The 12,359-nt window shown below is 46.2% G+C and overlaps 1 protein-coding gene across 5 annotated transcripts in view; it reads left to right on the top strand.

Moving 5' to 3' along the window:
• LOC142571486 (voltage-dependent L-type calcium channel subunit beta-1-like) overlaps window positions 1-12,359 on the top strand; it is a 125,003-nt gene that overhangs the window by 53,857 nt on the left and 58,787 nt on the right. Inside the window, exon 1 of one of the 5 annotated variants that reach the window (XM_075679879.1) lies at window positions 3,421-4,470. The exons of the other annotated variants lie outside the window; for them this stretch is intronic. Coding sequence (XP_075535994.1) covers window positions 4,423-4,470 — 48 coding nt within the window. The 5' untranslated portion in view covers window positions 3,421-4,422. Of the gene's footprint in view, window positions 1-3,420; window positions 4,471-12,359 lie in introns of those variants that run through there. 5 annotated transcript variants of the gene reach the window in all.

Consider the following 12,359-nt stretch of genomic DNA (forward strand, 5'->3'; position numbering starts at 1 on the left):
ATCATTTTTTCCGGACGCGATAGCACTATGAAATGGCCTGCCAAATACCATCGCATCATGCACTAACCGCAAATCATTCCGGGATAAACTAAATGACCATTTTTCATGGGGGAAAAAGGTTCCTGTCATATTCAATTCGGCACCCTGAACTGCTGATTATTTTTTATTTTTACTTGTTTTCCGTGTGATGCCTTTTTCACTGTATTTTTCTCGTGTATTAATTGAGTGTTTCATATATATATATATATATATATATATATATATATATATATATATATATATATATATATATATTCTCTCGTGTTTCAATCCCGTGAATTTTACTTTGAATTGTATACGCAGGACAAGAACATTTAAGTGTTACATACTCTTTTTTTTTGTTATTGTTGTATTTTGTCAAGTTATTCTTTCTCTTTCACCTTGATTTTGCTCCCCCCTTATGTAATGCCTTCGGGCCTTTAAGGGAAAAAAATAAATGAAATGAAATATATATATATATATATATATATATATATATATATATATATATATATATATATATATATATATATATATATGATATTTAATCAAGGACAGGGCGAGCTTTTTTTCAATTATGAGTTACTGCCAACAGTCCCAGCTGTCCACCTCCACTTTACACATGTCCGTGGTTTCCTCCTTTCATTGATATCCTAGGCAACGCTGCAAATCCTCACTAAGCTTTCAGACGATGGCCGATGGATTGACTGTTGAATTGTTCTGTACCGTTGGTACTCGTTTTTAAATTTCTACCATCAGTGATTTGTGTGCACCGCATTTTGTCGTTCTCGGCGAATTACATACTCGTTTCCAACCTGGACACGGTGTAACGCTGCGCCGCTATAGGCGAGACATTTCGCGGAAAGTGCGTTTTCCTCGTTCGCTTCCCATTGGGCGCTGTATGGCAGACCCTTCACTTGGCCGTGCATCTTCTCTTCGATGCAAACCAGACCCGGCCACTTTCTATTCATGCGTGGCATGCCCCGCGTTTGTTCGTGCTTTCCCTTCTCCCCCGGACAACACTCGTCTAACATTCGTATGCTATCCTGCGACGGAGCTGTAGCAGCGTTGTTTTTTTGGCCGCTGCAATGGGCGCGGCGGGCGCGCAATTGGTCGGCGTACGCGGCCTGTTTGTTTATTCATGTCGACGCCGAACTGTAGCGGCTGGCCGCTTCTGCAGTGTTCCCCTCTCCCTGCCGGGGCACCGGTTCGAACGCCCGTGTTCGGGCGAGTGGCGGCATCTCGGCGCTGGCCGCCGCGCTGCGCCACCGCCACGGCACCGGGAGGAGAGCGAAGGCGGCCGCGTGGTGTCAATCGAAGCAGCGACGACGTGGCCGCTGCAGCAGCCGGCGCCGCCGCTGGCTAGGCCTGGCCTCTGCGCCACCGCCGCCACGACCTCGGCGGCATTCGCGCGCCGATTGGGGAGGCACCTCGGTTCTGCGGCGTCCGCGCGCGCAAAGGCAAACGAGTGTCGAGCACTGTGGTTGCACTATTCTGAGGCCGTCCACTACTCCGGCGCACGAAACGGCACGTGCGCATTCGCGGTGCTTGCTCCGCCGGCTGCGCGGAGCGTGCCGACGACGTCTCCGGCGTGCTTTTGTGCTGCGGGCGGGGGCCGACAACCTTGCACGTACGACACGGCATGCAAGTGCGATGAAAACGCGGCTAGACATGCGGATGCTGCTGAACTGTCTCTGCCCGCGCTTCTGCGCCCGCTCGCGCTGCTCTTTTTTATTTATATTTTTTTTTTGAGTGCGCGCACCTTCGAAATGCGGCCATGTGTAAACGCAGCCTCGAAAATCCAAGGAGCGTCTCAGCGAACACAGTTTTTTTTTTTTTCGTGCATGCGGTTTAACATGAAACTGTAAGGTTCAAGCGTTGCATGCCCGACCAAGACTCAACGCAGTTCTACGCCTTTCTAACCCCCATCGATATATGAACTGGATACGCAGTTGACGCCGTTTCTGTCAAGACTGAGTAATTGCCCCCTTCCTTCGTCCATGACCTTCCTTTGCTTCTACAACGGCCGTATTTGTGCGAATTCGTGGGGTTCTCATGTGACTGTTTCGTTACTGTAGAGAGCTACAAGCCATTAGTGATTTTTGTCGCTTTAATAAGGCGTCACAATTGGTTATACTAACATTAATTCTCCATATAAAGCGTTCTTGCACCCGGGCTCTTGGACGTAGAACTATTGCGCTTTGTGGAGCTGCTGTTGTGAAATTTAACATTAATATTGGGGGTGGCGGTGTTGCATCACAACGGGCGTTATTGCTACATCGACAAGTTGATTACGTTTCCTCTTAGGTCGACACATGCTAACATACGTAACTTACGTGCAGGCTTCTGCGCAGTCACACTGCTCATCGCTCGGCGCTGCGCGTATTTGTCATTTATTCATATCCATATGCATAGTGCAAGTCTCCGCCTGTGAATGCTAACACTGGCTTATCGCGCTTGCAATCGTTGTGTGCGAAGTTGGGGACTGCACGGTCTCTCAGGCTTCGGTGAACATAACATTTTTCTTTTAAAGGGTTCGTCTCACATTTCATCAATAAAGAAAAGGAAATATCGACAACGCGTGCACATCTCTGCAAATCTGCATTGTGTTTTCTTGCAGATCGATTCTTCCCTCTAGAAAACGGTGTCTTCGCAAAGTGATCTCCTTCTGGAGCTTCAAATAGCTTCGCGTGCTTTCTGAACCGCCCCTTAGCTTTCCGTATAGAAGGGGGCCTCGAGCGCTCTGCGAGCGAGCATCTCGATCCTTGTGTGTCCTCCGCTGTTCTTGCTGCTGCGCATTCGACGCTCCTCGCCACTTTCTTTGGTGCTCGCAGAAGCATTGGGCACGTTCTTCCACCCTCCTCGCCACTGCACGCGAGGGCGAGGGGCAGAGCGCGCGGCTCTCTGCCGTTGAACGGTAATCGATTCGTAGGCGTCAGCGAGCCGCGGGCGCGACACGCGGTCGTCGCTAGCGAGCTTAGTTGCCCCGGGACGACGACGACGAAGTGCGTGTTCTGTGTGTGTGTGTCGTCGAAGCCGTGATCGTAGCGTCCAGGCCACCTGCGAGTGGACACGGCCACCGGGCGGGAGGAGTGCGGGCGATGCCGCCGCGGGGACTGCGGACCGCGTGCTGTCCGCAGCGGCCGTGCCGCGGGCTGCCGGCGCCGGCGCCGCCGCCGCGGCTTCTACCTCGGGCTGCTGCAGCGACGCATCGTTCCATCGCCGCGCCGAGGCTCGCCATTGACGACGACGAGCTTCGATACGCCGCTCGACGGCTGCGTTCCTGAGGCTTTCCGGCGCTGCGCTGTGTGCTGCTGCCGTCGCCGATGAAGCGGTTGTATGCCGTGCGCCCTGCGGCGCGCACGGTGTGGTACGCGTGGTGGGGTTCGTACGCGCGCGATCGCCGGTGCTGCGTCCGTTCCTTCGTTCTGTGTCCGCAACTTTGCGCTGATGCTGAGCGCCACTCGGGTTCGTCGTTTCTATAAATTTAGCGACCTTTAGCGTGACTGTGTAGCCTCGGAAGTCGGGCGTGACGGGCGCCCGAGTGAAGCCCGCCGTGAGACGACCATTTGTGGTGACAACGTTCTGGTGCTGCATGTTGTGCGACTTCAAGGCGAATTGCGAGTGCCGCACGAAGAAACGCGCCTTCGGACGTGCGCGCGAGGTTTCTCCAATAATCCTTTCAGGAGTACGCCGTGTTCACCCTCATGTATGTCTGTCACACAGCTCGCATTTAACGAGCAAGACTTGCGGACAGCAGCGCCTGACTCGTTTTGTCGCCGTGTGTCAGAGGAAACACGAGTGCTGTGTGCCTTTTGACGTCTTCCTCACAGCATCAATTGGTGATAAAAGCGCGGCGCCGTCGACAAAAAACGCTACAGGCTACGTGTGCTCTATCCGATGATGGTTTGTCGTAACACTGGTCACGTCCTCTACAGCGCATTCTATACGAACTCTGCGAAGGTAATTGCCTCGCATCATGTTAGCGCAGTGGGCGCCACGTATAAGGACTACATCTCAACTAAACTTGTATAATTTCTGCAGTTCATCGCGTATCGCGACAGGAACGGTGCGAGCATTCGGTGGTGAATATGCGCGGGTTCTGCATTGTTTAACGGTACTTGTGCAGGCGATGGTGTCAGCGTGAGGTATACGGAATTTCCATCGCTTACGACGCCCCTTGGACACCTGACTTTTTAAAGGGTCCAAAGCGTTTCGCACGTTGCTTATCCTGCTATAGGCGTCATCTGAAATCGTTGGTCGACCGCGGTCACGTGATCGGCATAAAACGTGTGACACACTTCCCAAGAGGCGCTCTTGTGACGGTGCCGAACCGGTCTCGGATTTGCAACTGGCCGCCGGTGTGTGCGATGTGTGCCCGGGACGACTCCGGCCTTCCTAGACATGATCAAGGGTCTCTTCAAGCGAAGACGTGCCCGGCCCGGACTGCAGGTAACTTGACCTTCGGCTTAGGCCCGCAACGGCCGTTTACTGCAGACGATCGCGTATGAAACCACTGAGCGTATTGGTTTGGTCAAACATTATTATAATTCGATATAATTTCGTGGCAGGACGTATGGTAGGCTGACACGGGAAGATCATTGCAGCCCGTAGCTTTCATCAGCGCTTGGTGTGGCATGCAGACTAATTGTTGCTCGCCGATGAAACTTCCGGTATATGAGCTTCGCTAAAGCTTACGCGCCTCAGTCATCTTGGCGGGTACATGCTAGCCACGACACTCGCTAGGTATTGGAATTTCTTGGACAGAGTTATGGGGATTGTTACAGTCGCGAATAAATTCCCCTAGAGTCATATATATATATATATATATATATATATATATATATATATATATATATATATATATATATATATATATATATATATATATATATATATATATATATTAATCTTCTTGGCTCAGTCGTACGAGTAACTTACCAACTTACAGAATACCAAACGTGAATATCAGGTAAGCACATTTAGCTACATATAGTTTGTCCCAAAAATGTTTGTTTTTGGAGCAAGCTTGAGGCTGCAAGTCTTAAAAATGTGATGTGACTGCATAAAAACAGGTTATTTATTTTACGTGTGGGCTGGGAAAGAGGATTGTGTGGAATTTCCATGCCTCTTTTTTTTTTCTTTTAACTTAAACCTGGCGTCCTTTTTTCTCCTCTGAACTTTGAGAGGACAGCAGTCGTCGCCGAAAAGTGCGCCGACATGTTATGGACCTTGCAACTACATACTTGTCGCTGCAGCTTGTGTGCTCGAATGTAGCGAATAGCGTGTAGACGGTGCCTTCGAAAGAAGACACAGCACACGCACTGAAACTACTCGCGAGGCAGCGGCCAATCGATAGTCGCTCTATACCGTTCGAACGCGCTCTGAATAACGCTGTCTCGGCTCAAGGTTGCCGTCGTGGTTACGCGCGCGTTCACGTCGCGCAGTAAATTTCAACAATTGTTCTAGCGTGCGCTGTTTGTCTGGCGCTTTAGCCTAGAGGTTTCTGGAATCGTACATGTGCATCGTAGGCACGCGCACATACACACACGTATCCAACGCAAATGATTTCTGGCAAGGCAGAATTGGAAGACTGTTTAAGTTCATTGCTGAACCTACCGGGTGATAATTTTTGTTTTTCCGAATTTTTAGAAGCTGCCTGGTGCAGTTAGTATAATTCTAGTCGCTGAACAGAGAGGCGGACATTACATGCACGAGAAATCAAAGCACATATTCAGCTAATCAACCGAAATTCACTAAAAACTTCGGAATTAGTTACTTTACGGCACATATTTACTAATCGTAGCCGATGACTTTACGAGGCATATTCATTTGGAACGAATTTCCAGAATGACACCAGTTTCTAGATGTGCGCCATCAAAGTCTCCGTAAAAGTGCACTGTTGTTCCACTTACTTTATTACAAAACGCTTTCTTTTTGCATTGAACCACAAAAGTAACTGCAGCGCCAGTGTATTTTGTCCTACAATTTTGGAAATAAAATCTCGAAACTGGTACGATCCTGAAATGTCATTTTAAGTGGATACGTCTTCAAACTCACCGGCTACAATTCGTAAATTACTATAGGGGCCATAAATTCAGAAGTTAATTAGTGCATTTTTGATGACTAGTTGAATATGCGTTTCGATTTCTCGTGCAAGTAATGTGTGCCTCTTCGAATAATCCAGCCCAAGGACAAATATTATACCAACTGCCACAGGCGATTTTTAAAACTCCCAGGAAGCTTAAAAACTGTCATCCCGTATACTGAGTGTCCCAGCTAACTCGAGCCAGAGTTTAAAGATATGCGAATGCCACGTAGCTGGACAGAACCAAGGTAATGTTTGCCGTCGCTTGGAGATACTCAGATTATATATTTTTTTCATTCTAGCTAATTACATAATGTCCTAATAAATTAATCAACTTCTAAAATATCATAATTACATGAAAAGTGTTAATGAGAAAATTGTAGAGCGACATGAAAAACTCCCGATACAGCTTCCTGTTCCTCAATGCGTGTTACATAAAAGCATTTTTCTGAGCGTGAAAGAGGCCCGCAAATGCACGCAGATTTGCCGCGCGACTGGCCGCTCGAGGCACTTTGCGTGCATTCGCGGGCTTCTTTCATGCTCGGAAATAAACTTTTGTGTAGCACGTACTGTGCAACAGAAAGCTGTATCGGGAGTTTTTCATGTCGCTCAACAATTCTGTCATTGACGCGTTTCATCTAATCATAATATTTGAGAAGCTTATTGTAATTAAGGCTAACTATGTAATTAGGCGTAATGAAAAAAAAAATAGTTCCAGTATCTCCAAGCTACGGCAAACGACATCACCTTGGTTCTGTCCAGCTACGTGGCATTCGCATATTTTCAAACTCTGGCTAAAGTTAGCTGGGACACCCTGTGTAAGCATGAAATGGAGCGTAAATGCAATGCAGCGTTTTGTCAAGTTCTTTTTCATTGTTCGGCAGAGTGTTGTATATGAGTGTTTTCTTGATAAAGGTTGTAGACGGCTCAGCACTATTCCATGTTACTTTATTATGATCCAGATGAAACCGATCACAAGAAACACGTGACTACCCAAAAAATAAAGAAATTTAAAATAAAACATTCGTGCGAAGAAGACGGTGCACAGGACAGGGGACTGCGTACTGCTTTTACTTCCGTAGTCTTTCTCGCACAACAATTTTTACTTATTCGTTATGAGCTCACTCGCCCAAAGAAACGGCTTGCTGCCCAAAAGCACGCTTTTCCGTAACACATCACCGCAATTACAATGTCGGCTGTCGGAACTGCACGTTCGCTCATTAAGTAATTAAATTGTGCTGCTGAAGCCAACCCATGCTCTCCTGAATGCGCTCCACGTTATCTTCGACACATTCGAGCAGCGAAAAAAACTTTTCATAAGACATAGCTTTCACACGAATGACGAAACGATTCGGTCAGCTCCCCAGTAGTTCATAGAACCAGCCTTACAATTCTTTTTTGTGTGTGTGTCTGTGGAATAAGGAAGATGATGATTACGAAGGTAAAGAAATAAGGAACTTCGAACGAGAATATAATGAAACCTGGAGAGCAGTGCGCAAGCATAATCATACTTTATGGCACATAACCGCTCCAGAGTGTTCCGAAAAAAAGAAAAAAGAAAGTCTGCACACAGCAAAGCAGCGCTGCTCCCCTATGATGCACTGAATAAGTTAACGTTTTGGGAGCATGGGTATGGTATCCGTCTTGTGCTTAAAACAGCTCGAATGCATGCTTTTTCTGCTTCGCCTTTAGTTCTCTTCCTGGTTTACATGCGTTGTCTTCTACTCGGCAGCGTTACTCGTGCAGCTTGTTCTCGTCGAATGCCTCTTTCAGCTTTTGCACGCTAGTCTCTTTGCGAATTCCTAGCGTCGACTTCCCTCTCTCTCTCTCTCGGTTATCGGCAGCCCACTTCCTCGTAGAGGCGATTTCTCGTCCTCGAAAGCAACAGCGCTGCGGAGGAGAGAACGGCGGTTGCGCGTCAGCGGGCTCCCGAACAACGTGGGCCGGACCTGTTTATTGACGATCAGTTCCGTCGAACTCGTTTTAAACGCGGAATCGTTTTCCATGCAGCAGAGGGGAAGGCACGTGCTGTGTAGCAACGTTCCCCACTTGGGCTATGTGCTGTGCGCTCCCCCCCTCCCTCTCCTTCTTTTGCCCGCACCGCAGGCTCCTGCGATGGCTCGTGTAACGGGCACCGCTCCTGCTCTTGTCGGCGCGTTTCCGGCGCCGAAGCGTTTCAGTGCGCGCGCGCGAGAAGAAGCAACGGGCGTTTTTACGATTCCCCCCCTACCGGATGGAGCTTCTTTCAAGCTCCGTTGCCAGTAGTACCCAAGTCTGTGCCTCACGCTTGCTGCCGCTCGTCTTTACGAGGGCAAGTCAATCGCGGTTTTACCATTTGTACTGGCCGCGCCGCTATGCGCCGCGTTTCTTTGTTTCATGTGTTACGGAAATTGACCGGGCTATGCTTCTCTCCATTTTTCTTTTCTTGCCAGTAGATGGCGTTATCGCTGTGCTACAGAGCAACTTTATAAATGGCGTTTCATTTAATGAGAGCTACCCTCAGCAAATTTGTCCGTGTCTTCGATGCAGACGTTGGCGTTCAATTCTTTTCGGAGAATTATGAAATTATAATAAATATAAGAAATTAAGAATTAAGAGAATTAAGAAGGCGCTTTCCCGATTACCCGCGAATATTTACGGCCTGAAATACATGTTTATGAATTCCGGATGGCTCAGTGACACATCCCGATTATTGCAGAGTGCAATTCATGAACTTCAATAACGCAAAGTGGGAGCAACGATACTGCACGATTAAGAACGTGGCTAGAATAACAACCCTGACATCACAGCGAGTACATTTCTTTTCTCTAGTGCTCGCAAGGACTTTGATGTTTCTGGTCATTCACTGCTATAGATGACGAATAACGGTATATTACTCTTTTTTAAGCTATTTGCGAACCATTCATGCAGGACGAAGTAGTGGTTATATTTCGAGACCGAGTACTCGTTAAAGAATGCCTTCTACAGTTCGCTGTCCCTTATTGCTGGCGCGCAGGGTGTGCGAACATCAGCACTGTTCTGTATCAGAACTTTCGTCTTGTTTTCTTCTAGGTTAGGTACACCTCTTATACTAACCATGAGAAATCGGCCGATATATATTTTTCGAATCGAATGCGAATAGTAAGTATCGAATATGGAATGGAATGTTGAATAATCAAATGCACGCGCTTATATATACAGCTAGAATATTTCTTTACTCATAGTTAGGTACCACGCTTTTACTGACTAGTAAACAAAAAACACAGCTAACGATCAGAGACTATCATGATTAGTTTTAAACACAATCTAACTAATCGTCGTTTTAAATACTGCACCAGTAGGCTCTCAACATCTTTCCCGCCTGGTTACAAACAAGCTTTCTAAGAATGAATGGCTATTGTATGAGCAGCTTTACAAAAACGTTAAACGGATGGTTTTAAAAAAGGAACACACACACAAGAAAAAAAAACGGAAGTCTGAAAAAAGAAAAGCTGCTGAAGGACTGTTGTGGCGTAAACACATGTATAAAGGGCCCGTTTCAAGGGAAAACTCACTGTTTGGTTGTTAAAACTGCTACACGACTAGAATGTCAAAAAGATTAAATGACAGATTGCAAGAAATCATGGGTTGTCATGTGGGCTTCCGCCGCGAAACCGAGAACAAAGCTTGCATTACCCATGTTGTTTCTGGGTGGCTTCAAAAACTTGTGTCGTTTCACTTCTGATAATTTCCGACGCTTTATTTAGCAGACGAACAAAGACTTTAACAAGGCGCTGTTGCGAAATATTTGGCTTGTTTTAAGTATTCGAAAATACCGAATAGCTCATTTTCGAATATGAATAGTTACTGTTCATTATTCGTTCTGGGTACGAGACTTCGAATACTAGCCCATCCCTATTAAGAATCGTTTAACAAATGATTAACAAATGATTAACAAATAAACGGGACAAGTGATGTTTTCTACATTGTGCGAAAATATACGTTCATTCACGCTGTGCCGCTCAGATAATGGGAATGTTTCGTTCCTCAGCTAGCCTCAGCTACTCTTAAACATCCAATTATTATGTGACAGTTAAAGGAGCACATAGCACGACATTTAAGCGCATGCACCATCCTCAGTTATCGTTTTTGCCTTATTATGCGACACTTCCTGTAAAGCGTGCTCTGTCTGAGGTGTTACAGCGTCTTGAGGGGAAGCTTACGTTCTGCGGACTTGCCCTTCTGCTGTTTGCTGCCGAATACGTTTCGTTCCTCAACTAGCCTCAGCTACTCTTAAACATCCAATTATTATGTGACAGTCAAAGGAGCACATAGCACTACATTTAAGCGCATGCATCATCCTCAATTATCGTTTTTGCCTTATTATGCGGCACTTCCTGTAAAGAGTGTTCTGTCTGAGATGTTACAGCGTCTTGAGGGGAAGCTTACGTTCTGCGGACTTGCCCTTCTGCTGTTTGCTGCCGAATACGAGGTCGTGGGTTTTATTTACGGCCGCAACGGTCGAATTTCGGTGTGCACAATGAGCGAAGCCTTGCCGCTTCAGGTTATTTTCACGCAATCTTAGACAGGTAGAATTTACCCACAGCTATGTACTAGTTCCAAGTGGAGCTTTCAGGTTCAGGTCCGTGTCAGGCATCAGTCATTGCTTTCTGGAATACCGTTAATCGCTAAGCTTTGATTTACGCCAGACTCTCATAAAATATGTTTGGTTGCTTTTCTTGTTGCTTTTTCAACAGATTTTTAAAAGAAATCGCGTTCTTTAAAGGTATTGTCTCTTTAGGTCACTTTCTGGAAAAGGCGGACATTGCGCGGACGAAAAATTGCAATGTTCAATAAAAAAGTGTTTAATGTTAACTTTAGATCACTTACTTTAATTAAATTACTTATCTCGCCTCACACAGTAGATATCAAACAGAAGTAGTTTGTACTACGGATTCTTTACAACTGACAGAGTCCCAGCCTCACCTCAGAAATTCAGTCTCGTAGTTGAGCATAAAACATGCAAATCCAGTAACGTACTGACATTGCCTAGACAAATAATGTAAATGGAATGCGAGCAACGCTATCAATATATGAAAACGTAGTAACGATAAACAAATGCGAAACCAAATAACAGGCACTCAACTAACATAAAGGTAATGCGCCATGAAGTAGATCGCCGTTTCAGTGAAGTTTTTACAAAAGCGTACCTTGCGCAGTGCAGGAAGAAATGGAACGCCAGTCCATTTTTTTTGTAGGTTTTTTGGATGGATACCTTGAAAGTCATTTTAGTCGCAGTATTTTTGTTAAGTGTATATGACTGTCATTGTCCCGCTTAATCTCTGCAGTTGCAACATATGTAATAAAATCAGTTTAACATTTTAGCTAGTGGAGGACATTACCTGTTCTGCAAGCAATGTCTGGCTTTTCAGGCAATCCATCTGCGGAGGTAAAGTTGCGCTATGTACCACAGGTGAATATGTGACCATGTGTCCGAAGTAGAACGAATTCTGAACGTGGTATAGCGGAATAGAATGGGCAATTAGTTCACTCATTTTATTGGGGCTAGGATGACTACTGAATATGCAACACCTTACCTTAGGCTCTGCCACTGCCTGTTAAAAAGGGCTGCTGACCACGTCAAGCCATAAATAGGCTTTGTTTGTTTGCGGGCCTCAACATTTTGGTGTTCAAATAAAGTGAATTGAATTACGTTCTCTCCCCAACATCAATATTGAAGTGACGCGCAGGACCTTATGACTCTGATACATGCACATATGTAGTACAACACATAATTGTGCTATAGATTGTCTCAAATTAAAGGGGGAATTCGTATAGAAGTACCGACGTTACATTTGTTTGCCATTTGCGATTTTTATGGCTTTATGACCTTATTGTTCTAACGCTACAGCGCTAAGGAGGCCGTGTCGCAGAAAATCCGGCGTCGGACGTCGTTTCGGCGAAGTATTTCGAACCAAACATGCCCAGGCCTTCCATGTGACGCTAGGAATAGGCTGAAACAATTGAATTTCACAAGCTAAAATACGTGGAAAAATCGTAAACTATGACTTCACACAACTTACAGACATGATAGCTCTCGGATTGCAATTTGAATATACGAGGAAACGTAATTCTATTACGTGAAAGCTCAAACAAACCCCTTTTCCAGCGTTTCTACAATGCATACACCGGAGACGGCATCCGCCATTTGCGCACGCCGGTGCATAAATATCTGAGTCCACTGAGCGGCGCGCCCGCTTCCTTAAAACATTTCCAGATGGCGCTCGCCTCCGCC

This window comes from Dermacentor variabilis, chromosome 2, assembly GCF_050947875.1.
Source record: "Dermacentor variabilis isolate Ectoservices chromosome 2, ASM5094787v1, whole genome shotgun sequence".
NCBI classification, from domain to species: domain Eukaryota; kingdom Metazoa; phylum Arthropoda; class Arachnida; order Ixodida; family Ixodidae; genus Dermacentor; species Dermacentor variabilis.